At 49.5% G+C, this 14,909-nt stretch overlaps 1 protein-coding gene across 1 annotated transcript in view; it reads left to right on the top strand.

Annotated features, from left to right (window-relative positions):
- LRTM2 (leucine-rich repeats and transmembrane domains 2) overlaps positions 1-11,922 on the top strand; it is a 19,513-nt gene extending 7,591 nt beyond the window's left edge. The window contains exons 2-4 of the mRNA XM_010286037.1: positions 4,956-5,117; positions 8,854-9,444; positions 11,222-11,922. Coding sequence (XP_010284339.1) covers positions 5,051-5,117; positions 8,854-9,444; positions 11,222-11,676 — 1,113 coding nt within the window. The 5' untranslated portion in view covers positions 4,956-5,050 and the 3' untranslated portion in view covers positions 11,677-11,922. The remainder of the gene's footprint in view (positions 1-4,955; positions 5,118-8,853; positions 9,445-11,221) is intronic.
- The last annotated feature ends 2,987 nt before the right edge of the window (positions 11,923-14,909 follow it).

The raw sequence follows: 14,909 nt of genomic DNA, 5'->3' as shown, positions 1-14,909 counted from the left end.
GGGGCGTCGATACCGACTGTATGTTTCTACGTGCCTGCTGAGCTTGGCTGCCACCTCTGGGTGCTTCTGCAGCCCAAATAAACAACAAATTAGGAGCTGCCACTGAGACCTCTTGTGGTCAATAATTTGCTCAACTGACCTAGGTCTGTTGGGGGACCAAGAATGGGCATCATCTCCATGCCATCTAAACCCACTTGTGGTACTGTCAGGAGCACGATTCCCCACTAGGACTCATCAGCCAGGTTACTTCATGAACTTGCAGTTGCTGTCACCAGATCCCATGGCTGCGGTGTCTCCCTGCCCTCTGTGTAGTAACTCTTCTCCCCCCAGGGCTGATGAAGGAACAAACATAGAACAACATGTTTTAATCACTGGGCTCTGGGGTACCACTGTACCCCTACATTTTGGGTGATGGTAATAAACAGGAATGCTAAAAGCAACAAGGAAAGGGGAGGAAAAAAATTATAATCTCCTTAAAGTGTCCTCCATGCCCTCTCTCACCCTGCTGCTTTTCTGATAAGGCTAAAGCAATTCAGCACTGGAAAAGGGAAAGGGGCTTTGCCATCACTTGGCAAGGAGAATGTGGGGGAGGGATGTATGTCTGCATGTATCTCCTGATAATTTATTGCTGGCATCTGTGCAGCCTCTGTCACCCACCCTTTTGTAATATAGGTCACCCACATGCCCTGCCAGTGCTCGTAAGCCAGGCTGTTAACGGAGTCTGATCCCTCAGCCATGATCCAAGGGTTATTGCAAAGGACTAGGAGAGATAATCAGAGACAGAGGTTGCTGGGCTCTGTTTCTGGCTGCGACTTATCCTAGTGACACAGTCACCTGTCTTTCTAGCCTCAGTGTCCCTGTCTGGAAAATGGGATTTTATCCACCTGCCTAGAGCAGCGGCACTACTGGCTACAACCTCAGCCTTACTTCTGGGGCTCATTAAATACAAAATAACACCACCACCTACAACCATGGTCAGAGCCATCGGTAAAGCAGATGGAAAGCTTTGGATAGAAGGTGCCACAGAATTTGGAAGTGTTACTAAAACAGTATGTGGATGCAGTAAACTGAAACCCTTCCCACCCTCACAGTGTGTTCCTTAGGACCTGACTTATGGAAGCTAAGGCTTTACAGTGATACTGCAAACCTTACTGGTGTCTGGGCAGGGAGAAGGGAAGCACAAGACAGTGATAGTGCCTGCTGTAGCTTTTATGCCCTGGCAAGTGCTGCAGAGTCATTACAATCTCCTCAGAACACCCCTCGCCCCCAGCAGTAAAGTTCCCTGTTCAAGCTAATTAGGGGAATCCTCATTAGAGAGTCCTCTAGAGTCTGACAGCAGGCCAAATGTCCAAGTGGCACTTCAGCTTAGTGTATTTTTGGCCACTGGAGCCCATGGGCCAGAAATTAATGATTTCATTCTGTTGCTTTGAGCTGAAACTGGAAAAGTTGCCTTTTACTGTCCTATATCAAACGGCAAGAAGAAAAGGCCACCATCACCCCCACAGGCTACTCTCTTAATTTCTCCAGAATCTGGAAAAGAGATTCAACTCGAAGCATGTGGAAGAAAGCTCTGGACACCGTGTCCCATGGATCACAGGGCATTCAGATGACATGTTGCTCCAGGGAGAAGGAACCATCCAGTAAGCCTGGAAGAAAGACTAATGCCTGGTTTGTGGGGCCCTTGGGTGACTTCAGAGCATTCCGAGCTCCAGCAATGCAGATCACCCTGGAGCGCCCAAACCCAGTTCTGAACGCATGGCACGGTGCCTCTCCTCTTGGGCTGGGGGTGTATGGGGATACTCCTAGGTCTGGCAGAGTCCTTGCTGCTGGAAAAGTCCCTGGCTGTCAGGCTGAAAGCAGACAGACAGATTTGTGGTGCTCTGGAGAGCCTTGAGGTGTGGGCAGGTGCTAGCTGCCCCAGGACTAAAGGGTTCCCAGTGCTGCACTGGCAGTGAGCGCAGCTGGCCTGGTGCTCTGCAGAACAGAAGGCATCTCTTGGGCCACAGCAAAACAGCTAATTACGTCAGAATTCAAGACAAGTCAGAGAAAACCTTTAACAAAGAAACTCTCAAAAATCCTCTCTGCCTCCTTGCTCTCTCCTGGCCGCAGAATATTAATCACTAAGGGTCTAACGTGCTTATGGGCAATAGATGTGTGGGACAAACTGGGTTTCTCTGGATCCTTGGAATCAAAATTTCTCCATAAACATACTACTTCAAGGTATAAATGCAGAAGCTCATTGCCCCTTGCACTTCAGCAGTCAGGAACCTCTACCTATTCCAAATTTACTGCTCTGCCACTTGAGCATATGTTATGCTTGGAGAAGCAGGCAGTTTTGTGCAAGACATGGATGTCGATAAATATGGGTCACGGAAGAGTTCCGGGTACATGTGCGAGCCCAACTCTGTGCACACACTTGTACATGTAAGCTAGATTGGCGACTGTATCTGCATACATACATGAAGATAGCTGCTTTTAAGTCTTAGAAACATGTGTACGAGTGCACAAAGGGTGGCTGCTATCTGTGGGGCTGGGAGTGTTGTGTTTATGTGACATGCTTTTAAAATAATCTTGGGTTTATCAAGGCGCCTCCATCTTTGTGCGTGTTGCAGCGCAGGAGACAGCATTAAAGCCTGAACAGGTGTTAATCGCTATGCACTGTAATAAATTCTAAACATAGGGAAAGGGCTTATTTATACACGGCTGCTCCTCCCACCCTGTGCTCTGTGCTTGAGCCTTGGCGCTGCCTGAGAGGAAGAGGCGCCCGTGAGGTACCAGAAACCAGTGCATGAGCTGGACTTTCCCTGCCAGAGCAGAAGGAGCTACGGGTAGAAACCCCGACCCCATCACCGTCCTCGCGCCCCGGTATGCTGGTCCTGCTCCAGCCCCCCAGTTGCCTGGAGATGGTGTGGCTGAATTGCACAGCGCAGCAAGAAGGATGGGGGGGACACCAGCCCATGGCCTGAATGGGGGCCTGGGCTGAGGGGCGACCGCAGAGGGAAGCTGTGTCATGAAGCACCCAAGGAAGCTGGTTGGTTTTTGCGGGGTTTTTTTTTTTGTTTTTTTGTTTTTTGTTTTTTTTTTTTAAAAAAAGCTTAGCCCCCCTGCTTGGAGCCAAGCCAGCTGATACAGATGGGGTGTTACAAAACAGAGCCAAAAGGCAAGAGCGCAAGGAACAGAGCTATCTATAACCCTGACAAAGTTAGATGGAGTGAAGGTGGGGAAGAGGGAAAGACAGAGCGTGGCAGGCAGCCCCTGATGCTGAGAGCGAGGACGCGATCGTTCGGCAAAGGGATTTGGAGCTGATCGACTCCTGCTATCCAGCAAGCAGATAAGGCTCTGTGTCTGTCAGCTTAACTCTGCCATTCATTCCTGTGCTGTAGGGAGTTAAATAGAGCACACGGAAAGCCTGCTGCTGGGGAGTGAAAGTCAAGGAGGGAGAGGGAAGGAAGAGGCTGTAATTGGGCAGTGCCTGGGGAGTCAGGTGGAAGTGGCTGCGGGCAGAGCCCCTCCAGGTAAGTGCTTGCGGCTTTTCATCCTCCTTGTTGATACCGACAGGCGGGGACAGGAGCTTCAGGGGGTGGCATTTAGGACGGAGACATTGATATGGGGGAGGCTGAAAGTCTCCTCCTCAGCCAGGGCAAGTGCAAGCACCGAATGGGGACAGCTATTTGTTGTGGCTTCTCCTTCAGCAGGGACTGCAGGGAAAGGGCTCCAGCTCGGTTTGGGGACGGGGGGGCTGCAGCGGGTGAAGGTTGGATTGGTTTCAGTGCCCTGAAGGGTATTCATCTATTTGGTGCATTGGCATTTGGGTAAATGATCTAAATAGCCTTGCAAAATGTACTAGTCCAGGCACTGAACCTGCTCATCTTTCTCATTGAGTTGCTAATTTAAATATTTCCTGGTGGTTTACATTCCCATATAAAATAAATCAGTCATGGGAGCCTGGGGGAGGGGAAGCTGCTGGCACGTGTGTGGGGAGAGTGTCCCGGTGGGAGCGCAGCGCCCAGCTAAAATAACAGCTGTAGATATTGTCAGAGCCCCTCAGAGGGGATGGAGGATGGTTTATTTCTGTACGCTGGTTGAAATGTGTCCATCTAACTGCTGCTGCAACTGTGGGTGGCACATCAGAGAGGAAGCAGGGGGACAGGAGGGTCCCTGGTGTTTCCCCTTCTCCTGCTTGCCTGTATCCAAAAGGTAAGCGGGAGGGAAGTTGGAACCTGTTGTCAGTCACTTATCGTCAGGGGAGAGTTTATGGTCTTTGGGTTTCTAATTAGACTGAGCATTTTTCCTTCTTCTAATTAAGATGTAATTCCTCTCTTTTCAACACTCCCACTCAGTCTCCCCCGCCCCAGGTCCTCCCTTCTCCTCCGAGGCTCGCTCGCTCTTCAGCCCCTGCAGTTGCTGCAGTGTGAAATCCCCAAGCTGAAGCTGTGCTCGGCTCAGCCCCGCTCTAGCCACCACATCCATTTTACCTTGAAACAGAAGGGAAGCGCTGGTAGGGAACACAGGGCGGGGAGAAGCAGCTTGGCAGCCGCTGGTGCCCAGACCTCAGTGAGCCCGAGCCGTGCGTCAGGGAGAGGGTGCACAGGTGGTACCAGCCTGCGTGGAGGCGAGGGGGAATGAGCTGGAGCCTGCTGCTCTGGCAGGGCCACCTCAGCAATTCATCGGGTTAACCTTGGCCGTGAGGCTAATGTAGCTACCATAGCAGGCTACTCGAGCACAGGCTCATCTCTGCGGCACTTAGGTGAGAGGTTCAAAGTGAATTAACGATGTGCCTTTGTCATGCTGCGCCTCCCGAAACATCCTCCACCCCTCACTCCAAAACGGAGCTGACGTCTCGAAGGCAAAACTCTAGTTGGGGAGGGGAAAAGGACAACACTGAGCCCAGCTCTGCGTCCTGCTAACCCAGGGAGCTGAATCTCACCCGCTCTGCTTCGCTCTTCCCCCTCCAGGACCCGGCAGGCAGACTACAAGGTCATTCCTCTTCCCTTTGGGGCTGTGTGCCAGGCTGGCTGGTGGATGTGAAGACACGCTGGAGAAGACAATAATGCTGCCTACAACTGCTGGCCACCGGTGGAGGAGCAGGTTCCTCATGAGGTGGCAAGAGGCTTGTCGTAAGTAATGCCTACTCAGGTACTAAGTACGATAATCCTGTTTGTCAAGGGAGTGGAAAGAAAATAGGTCGCATCAGGGTTAAGAATAGGGGAGAGGGACAGCTAAGAATGGAGATGTTTGAACTAATTCCTGATTCCTTTAGAGGCCAGGCTAGCTGGGAGGGAGAATGAGACTCTAAAGCTGAAGATGGGCTTAAAGTGGGACAGCCAGTGTGATTGCTTCCGAATTCCAGTGGGCCTGGCAGGTGACAAACAGCGAGACAGATACCACCGCACAAAGATCCACCCTGAACATTTCTCAGATCGGCATCCTGTAAGCTGCAGACTCCTCTCTATGGTTGGGGTTTATACATAGGTTGCTGAGAAAGGCTCCCAGCTCTTCACAGCAGAAGTCCTGACAGATTTCAGAAGGGAATGCAAGATGTGAATGCAGAATTCTCCTACTGGGCACTGCCACATGTAGTGACAATCAAGGAGTAAATAAAGAAGATCTCTTGTAAAGTTAATTGTTAAAAGTTCAGCCTGTGCGTCTTCCCAGTGGACCGAGGCATCTGCTGCTGTATCCCTGAGTGCAGAGTAGAGATTGCCGGGGCAATGTGGGGCTTCAGGGAATGTACCTGCACTTCAGAGAAGCATCTGGGGACCACAGCAGAGGAAAGGGAGCACTTGGAGAGTGTCCATCACTACTGCATGCCCAGGCACCGAGCAGGTCTGTGGTTTCCCTTGTTCCTGCCCCCCGATCAAATTTGGGGCTGCCACTGTAAGGAGCTGGGGGAATTATTTCCTTCTCCAGAAAACAGGCATCTTTGTAATCCACTCTCACAGACTAGACTGCTGTATAAATTATTTATAATGAATGCTACTGAGTCTTGACTTAATCTGATATACCTGGATCAGCTTTCTGCCACCTACTAGAGTCACCAAACACCCCTCAAAGTAACTTCATCTTCCCCTAACACAAAAACAGATACTATTCATCCTTCTGTAGGGCTGGAAGACAGCTTCAAGGTCTGCCTATTGCTTTCCCTGCCTCTCTTCCCTGTAGAGCTACATCCTAACCTGTGCAATGAATTCCTTGGTCTCAGCTCACATCCTAATGAATGCACCTCTTACGGGGACTGAAAATAAAATCAGACCTTCTCCTCTCTATGATTTTTAGTAAAATATTTCCAAGAGCACAAAGCAATATATGGGTAACAACAAGACGTTTTTTGGCAGATCTTACATGGCTGCAGAAACTTGGCATAAATCCAGCTCCTGAACATAACCACAGCCAGCTGCCTGAGACTTCGTTCCTACCAGTCACTGCCAGCATACATACTGGTGGAACCCCACAGCCACCCAGTTGGAGCCAGTGGTGGGTAGGCATTTTGAGAGATAAGCCCTGAACAGAATGCCACCTGTATAGCATTACACACGGTCTGCTCTTGCCTTTCGCGGTGTACAAAGCAGCTAAGTGTTATCTCATCATCACAGCTGTCAATCTGTTATTAATACTGTACCTTTGTTAAGCATCCAGGAAAAGATGGGGTTACTTGAGTGACTCATGGCTCTCTCCCTTCCCCACTCTAGCTCCCATTCTTTTAATTCTCTCCCTACAACAAGAGCGCAATGTATTCTGAATGGAATTAAATATCAGACAGACAGACAGTAGCTGCACTGCGCTAGTCCACAAGCTATGATCTCTTTTCAAGGCAATCTCCACTGTGGATCCCGACCTTTGAATGACAAGAAAGCACAGAGGTGCTCAGAGTGAATCTCTCTCTTGTATTTCACTGTAAGGATCCACGATTATCATTAAAAGCGCACACAGATTAGCACAGCCTGGACTGATGTACACCTGAGATTTTAACTGTAGGACAAAAACAAAAATTGTGAAGGAACTGTGAAAGATTGATGAAATAAAAAAGAGCTGAGACGTTCTCTCTGAACACTTATCCCTTGGTCCTTAATAAAGTTATATAGCTTAGGATCCAAACTGTGTAGTTCTCCTTAGGCTACCAGTCCACAAATTTGCCAATTCTCACAAGGATCACTGGGAACACCAGACAGGCCTATGCAGGATGACAGGTTTCGAGTATGAAGGCAGCATCGCTGACAGAAGCCAAATTGATATAAAAAAATGGGCTATGGGTCAGACTAAACTCTGGAGAGAGTGGTGCGAGGGAAGAGAGGAAGAGCATGGCTGACTGCAGAGCTGTTCCAGGCAGAGCATCTCCAGAGCCTGGGTCTCCACCAGCTCCCTCTTCTACGGCAATTTCACAATTCCTTTGGGGCTAAGAAACAAACCACCTGCTTGTTGGTTCTTTGGAAAAAAGCAGGACAGAAGAATCTGTTTTCCAGTCCAGAAGAGAATGGCGAGACAATAAATGTATCCACTTTAGCTACCATTCACCCCTAAAAAGACTTTACCAACCCCAAGTGACTGCCTTCTCTGAAGAAAAGTGAGAAAGGGAGAGCACAGGCCATGATGCACAGACAAACCTGCTTCAGTTTTAGTCAAATGCTCAAACTTGTCACCTTAAAAAACAGCGAGGGAGCTGAATTTGCTTCCCACATTGAAGAAACTAATCTCAATTCCACAAAAGGAATTAGGATGAAGGATGCAAATGTTTTACATTGTCTGCTTAAACATAACTCCCACTCCTCTAATGACAGGCAGCACAAAGCTTGCTTTGCTGTTGCTGATGCTTCTTTGTCACAGAAATGAGAGTTTTAAAAGCCACTGGCTCCCAGGGAGGGTTGGTAACTAGTGCCCTGACGCCACTTACAGGATGTGGAGCCATGTCTTCAATGGTGATCCACAACAGTGCTCTAAAAAATGCTGGTTTGTGGATTGCCTGACTTTACCTTTGAGACACTGCAGGAGAAAGGGGATGTGTGCTAACCCTTTTCCTAACACCCCTTTCTTCAACTACCAACCTGCAATTTTTTTCCTGGTCTCCATTGCTACGGGCAATTTTGGTCAGAGGAGATACTTGTGGGTCTATTGCTGTGGGATGCAGAAACTATTTTGAGAGCAATGACAAGTACTAGATGTCCAGTGGCTTAGGGGCTCTTTGTTACTTTTTAACAGCTTTCTTGTTCATCCCTTTGTAATGGTACCTACTTAATAGAAAAGTCTCCTGCCACAAGGCCCATGCAACACACTGTGGATATGGAAAGCAAACGATACCCTGATTTAGAGGCTAACTTAGACCTGAGTCTGATCCATCACAAAGACTAGGAGCACAAATGAGATGTAGGTTGTTTTGGTTTCATTTTTCTTAAAAGCTTTCCACTAACATGTCTATTTCTGAAAAAATAGAGCTTCTTAAATATATACCAGTCCTTTCTCTTTCAACCCTGACTGTTTAGAAATAGCTGTCCTTTATCAGAGGTGACACCTCCCACCACGTTCTGCTCCATTCTCCTCTGACAGGTTCCAGTGCTCTAGTATCTGGCAGCAAAGTCCTCTGGGATGCACTGTTTTAACTTCCTTGTGAAACTGGAAGACTATTTACTTGCTTGCTCATGAAAAAAAAGGCTAAGAGGAAAGTCATGCTGGCAGGGTGCAGGCCAGCAGCAAAGAGATGTAGCTGTGAGGAAGCTCATGGCACTGCAGGGCATTGCGGCGAAGAGTCCCGCTGTGAGGATCCCATTGTAGCCATCGCTGTGCTCAAGGTGGTGACGGGTGAGGATGGGACAGCACTGCTCTAACACATGCACTCTCTCTCCCCTGCTTTTCACCTACCAGTGCTTGGCTGTTGGCTGTCGCTGTGTGCTGCCGAGTCCTTCTTTGCTTGTCCTTCCTCCTGCAAGTGTAACAGTGGCAACCTGGAAGTGGACTGTAGTGGCCTGGGCCTCTCTTCCATCCCCTCAGACATCCCCACAAACACCAGGACCTTCCTCTTCCTCAACAACAAACTCAGCACCCTGCCAGGAGCAGTGTTTTCCAACCTGTCTGCCCTACAGAGGCTGGATCTATCGAACAACTTCTTGGACCAGCTCCCTCAGAACATCTTCAGTGATCTGGGGAACCTCACGGAGCTCCAGCTGAGGAACAACAGCATCAGGGCCTTGGACAAGGACCTGCTACAACACACAGCCCTGCTGCGCCAGCTGGATCTCTCCATCAACGGCCTGGCCCAGATACCCTCGGGCATCTTTGACGACCTGCCTGCTCTCCGCTCCCTCTCTCTCAGGTCCAATCGCCTGCAGAGCCTGGACAGGGTGACCTTCGAACCGCTAACCAGCCTGCAGCACCTCCAAGTTGGGGATAACCCCTGGGAATGCGACTGCAACCTCCGAGACTTCAAGCACTGGATGGAGTGGTTCTCCTACAGAGGTAGGTGCTCGCGCAGCGGGAGCCAAGTGCAGAAGTGCTGGTCTTCCATGGAAAGGCAGACAGAGGCAGGCGGGGAAGAAACACGAGCAGATACATCTGGCAGGTCAGGCTGACCTGGATGCCAGATCTTAGTCAAGGAGCATGAGGACCGTGCTGCAATGCTAAGAAACAGTTTAGTGCCACCACACCTTCATAGAGGAACACTGCCAGGCTGAGGAGTCCTCTGCAGCCCCAGAACTCCTATTTCCTTGTTTTGTTTCTAATCTAAAAGATTACTTTTTTTTCTTGGGAGAGGAAAGAACATCAAAATTTTTAGGATTATGAGTTCCCCTTACCCTTTCTGCCTAAGGAGAAGAAATGCTTTTCACGCTTGAAAATAACCGTCCCGTTCTCTTTCTTAAGACAGGAGAACTAAAAGCCAGATTTGGCTGTAAAGCACCAGGTTTGCTTTCAACAAAAGAACCATAGGAAACTGTGCCACTTAGGAAAATACTGCAATTAATATTGGCAAACACAAACTAAAGCTCAAATTAACAAGCCAGGCCCCAAGTCAGACTGGCTCTAAACTTGTAATTTCAAACCAAGCAGTTTTTGACAAGTTTCTATTTCCAGTTTTTCCTTGAAATACAGAAGGCTGGAAAGGTATGTATCACTTAGTAGGAACGCCGATGGGATGACACGTTTTCAGGAGCTGCAACTCAAAGAAAGATGGCACATTTTACAGGAATGATGATTGAAGGCTTGACCTTCTGTCACTGGAGCCAATGAGTAGGAAAGGATCTCAAATCATGCGGATAGCAACAGTCAGCTGTCACATCCCTGCTGATCACAGCCATGCTGCAAAGAGATTATCTACGCCTATGGCTACACTGCAGTCTGAAATATGCATTTGTGTGAGCAGAATCAAACAAGCATACGAGTGCCACTTTCGTCTTGGTGGGTTTTTTTCCGGTTTGTTTTCTTTCTTGACTCCCATATAACAGAGTCGATGGAAAGCACACGGCATGAATCTTGCTTTTTTTCCCCTTCCAAAGAAATTGCCCAAACTCGCTCAAGCATTTGTTTCAACATCTGTCACTATTTTCACAGAGGGGAGATGAATTAGTTGTTAGAAGATAAGGACTGTGTGTTGTTATTTTGAGAAGATAGATACAGCCTGGTCCCATCTTTTTGCTTTAACTTCTCCTTTTCTAAAATGGTTCTATTGACACTTACATAACTCACTAAACAGTATGAGGCTGACTTAATAGATGGTTTCAGAGGGCTTTCATGTCTTGGCCTAAAAGATGTCTATGCAAATATCACGCACCATGAGCTCTACTGTCAAATCCAACCTAGGCAGAAGCATACCAGCCAGCTGCCATGGTTGAAGCTGTTCCAGCTATGGAGGGCTAAGGCATGCAACATGTCTCCAAGTTAGGCAAAACAATCATTTTAAAGGATACCACGTGTGCCCCTCCTGCCTTGTGCATGGAAGCGCAGCCGTTACTCCCTCCCTCCACCTTTGACAAGCACTGAGGAGCTGGCAGGCTCTCTTGAATACTCTCCTCCTCAGCAATGCATTCACACATGAGGGATTGGATTTTATGGCCCCACTGCTATAATAAAGCAGTTCCCCACTTGATAATCCTAATGCTGCTATGCCTGACTTCTGTAGGGCAAATACTTAGCAGAGGTGAATGGAGTCGTAGGAACTTACCCCAGCTGAGGATCTAGCTCTGCTGTCACTGTATCAGGATGAAGCTGTGGTTCACTCCTGTTATCTTTATTGGGACAGGTGGGAAAATTGACCAGCTGGCATGTACCCTGCCCAAGGAGCTGAAAGGGAAGGATATGCGAATGGTGCCCATGGAGATGTTTAACTACTGCTCCCAGCTGGACGATGAGAACAGCTCTACCGTGCTGGACAATACTGGCCCACCCTGCACTAAAGGAAGCCCAGCTCCTTCCAAATCTAAATCGGGCCCAGAAACAGAAGTGGAGCCCAGTGTGGGATGCCCTCAGAAACAGCGATATAGGCCTGTGAGCGTGCGCCGGGCTATTGGCACTGTGATCATTGCAGGGGTGGTTTGCGGCATTGTTTGCATCATGATGGTGGTGGCAGCTGCTTATGGTTGCATCTATGCCTCCCTTATGGCCAAGTACCACCGGGAGCTGAAGAAGAGGCAGCCACTCATGGGTGACACAGAAGGTGAACATGAAGAGCAAAAACAAATCTCTTCTGTTGCATGAAACTCTTCTAGGAAGGAAGGGACAGCAATGAACAAAGGTACCTGAGAGCAGTCAAGGATGGGGTCTTCCCAAAATACATCTTCCCAGACAGACAGACTGTGCTATTGCTCCACTCGCCCAAGTAGTGCAACATGCTTCTGGGGGGTCAGGGCACCTGGCTCAATTTCTGTTCCTCTGCCCCAGGCCCATTTTGTGCCCTTTCATCCTTGGGCCCTCCCAGACAAATAAAGTAGAGTCAGACCTCGAGTGTTTGCTGTGCCTCATGCCCTTGCACAGAGCTTCCTCACATGCCTGCTGTGGAGGCAGCTGGCACCTTCTGGGAACCTGTGTCATCCTTTCAGCTTTGGTTCTGAGTTGTCCTGTATCCTGTCAAGAGCTCTCTGCAAACAGAGAGCAGCTCTGTGAAAGCTTATGTGAGGAGCAGGACACCATAAATGTCCATGCCTCGCTGTTAGGGTCACTACTGTTGTGTGACAGTAAGTTGCTGCCCACCCTACAAGTCAGTGCTGCTGAGAGCACATCAGAAAGGAGGGAAGGTCCCTAGGGGATGACAACAGTCAGGGGGAGATTTCTCTTCTCACTTTCAGAGGTGGAAAGATACCTGTATCACTCTAACATGCTGCCAGGGAGCAGAGTGTCCCTCTTTTTGCTCCTGGCCGAGTCCAAATCTGCAAGCTTTCACTCACACATGTCATCTGCTATAGGTGCACAGATAGAGAGCTGTCCTCCTGTACACCCTCTCCTGACTCACTCTGATCCCAACACACACACGCAGTCAGCCCCAGCTCCAGACACCCAGGCATCCCACCTGCGCATGCAGAGCCACACGTGCCCATGCTGACCTGCCCTCTGCGTGCAGCCCTGAATACATTCAGCCACTTTACCTTGCTCTCATCATAACAGTGCATAGCACCTTCTGCTTCAGACAAAATACATGCACCCTGCCACCGAGGAGCTAACAAAAACCTCACAGCCATAGCACAGAGCCAGTGGAAATGGGCTGGAGAGGACAGAGGGAGGCAAAGTTATGAAGGTCACAGCATGAGTCTGTGGAAATAAGTACACAGCATGAAAAAAATAAGGTGCATTCTTGTTATCTATTTTATGTTTTCTGTGATAAATGGAGAGGGTAAGGATATGAAGCCGCCATTTGGAAACGCTTGATTGGCAGAGCAGAAGTGGGTCATCAAGAAACACTAGAGGAGGAGGTAGCTTACCAGCATCGGTAGCATAAGCCATGCTGAGGAGTAGTGTGAGCCTAGGTGAAGGTGGTGGGAGAAGATGACACACAGCCCAAGAGCTGGCATGGCTGGCAGAGGGGCAAGCACGGTGTATGGAGTAGGGTTATACAGCTGGGGCGACTGAAGAGAAGGGGCACAGTTCTGGAGGGTCTTGAGCTGAAGGCTGAAACCTGGACCACAGCATGGCACAGGTGGGAGAGCCCAGGAAGGGTCCAGCACGGTAGGCAGCACAGCCCGCATACGTTCCCCTCACCACCATCCAATCCACGGCTGCACGTGAGTGTGCCCATACCCCCAACTGCCCACACTGCCACTGTCACGTGGGGTGACTTCCCCCAACCAGATTTTAAATCTGTGCAGTGCCTCCTATTAGTCTTAGCTCTTTCTGACCTAATAGGAGTAAAAAAAAAAAAAAAGTGCGAGGGGAAACAAAATGAAAGGAACTCGACATAAGGACTCGTTTTGTATCACTGGAAGTGGGATAAAATGCTGTCTCCAGGGGAGAGCACACATTGCCATGGTAACCTGCTCTAACCCGCCACAGCGGGTATTCCTGGGCGAGGAAGATGACACCGGAGGTCGTGCATCCGCAGTGCCTGTCGATGGTGCGATCCCTGCCATCAGGAAACAAGCTGGCAGCCAGCCCAGCTTTGAGGGTGTTTCGCTAGCAACCTGTGTCCAGAGCCCAGCACGCGCCGCAGGTGGACCCTGCGAGGGCATGTCACCTCTTCCCCCTGCTCCAGCCGGATCCCGATGCCTTTGGACATCTCACAGCCCTCCTGCCCACTGCTGCTGGATCCCTGTGGAAGCGATGTACGCTGGCTCCTCAGCCCTTCCTGGTCCCTGACAGGTGGTTGTACTGACCCATGGGCACACAAGGCCAAGGCTTTAATCAAAGCCTGGAGTTGCAAACTCCCTCCTGGCCTACCCAAGGACACCAGAGGCAAAGAGACAGGATGCTCTGGACTGTTTTAGCATGACTTCCCTTTGACACAGGGATGCGTGGGACAGAGGAGGATGTTCTTCAGAAAGCAGAAGACCAGCCTTCCCTGGAAGAAGGACTGGGAGAAACAGTCCACCCACAGATGTGTGCACACATTGTACCCTCACTCCCAGTACACTGCTTGTGGGGAAGAAGAGGAGGAGGGGGGCTGGCAAGATGTGAGGAGGAAGGACTCTTCTCCCATGCATTGTATAGCCGCTCCAGCCACCCCATCTGCTGCAACCATAGCCTGCTCTGAAGAGTGAACTGGTGCACTGCAGACTCTGTATGTGTGTTACTGCTGCTCCACATTCCCAGCAAGCCAGGACTAGACTCTGCCTTGCTGGATCCAAACCTCTCCCCAACCTCCCTCTCAGGGGAATGTCTCCCTTTACCATACTGGACTCCGCAATCATACTTGAAATTGGACTTGAGTCAGAGCGGTACATTTAAAGATCTATATTTTACTTGCATCAAATAATGGTGAAACATTGCACAAAACAAATGGGATCTATATATGTGTGTGTGTGCGCGCGCGTGTGTGTGTGAGAGTGAGCAAGAGAGTGAGAGATTGTTTTTAAGGGGATAGACTAGAGATAAAATGAGTGGGAGGGAGGCAGGGGACAATGCAGGGGTTGGGGGGGTGGAAATCCTCCTTTCCCTGCACCTTCCCTGTGACGCCCTCCTGCCCTGACCAATTTTTCTTTGTTGCTAATAATATTTTCTATATCTTGTGTTGTGGGGCTGATGATGACCTTGCCCATCCTTTCCTTTTTGTTTTCATTTATAAAGGCAGAAAGTCTGGCTCCATCTCAACCCTAGACAAGGGACTGCTATGTTTAGAAACCCACCCAGGAAAGGAGAAGACGGGAAAGGGGAGAAAAGAGAGTTGCTGAGAAACACGAAGGCTGGCTGCTATGGGGAGTCCCACTGGAAAGCAAATACTGTGCTTGGCAGGACAAGGACCTGTCCTCTTCCATGCAGAGCAGATTAACAGGGTTCACTGGGAA

Source organism: Phaethon lepturus, unplaced genomic scaffold (genome assembly GCF_000687285.1).
Source record: "Phaethon lepturus isolate BGI_N335 unplaced genomic scaffold, ASM68728v1 scaffold28344, whole genome shotgun sequence".
Taxonomy (NCBI): domain Eukaryota; kingdom Metazoa; phylum Chordata; class Aves; order Phaethontiformes; family Phaethontidae; genus Phaethon; species Phaethon lepturus.
The sequence above is the reverse complement of the archived record's forward strand: the minus strand, read 5'-3'. Positions and strand labels throughout refer to the sequence as shown.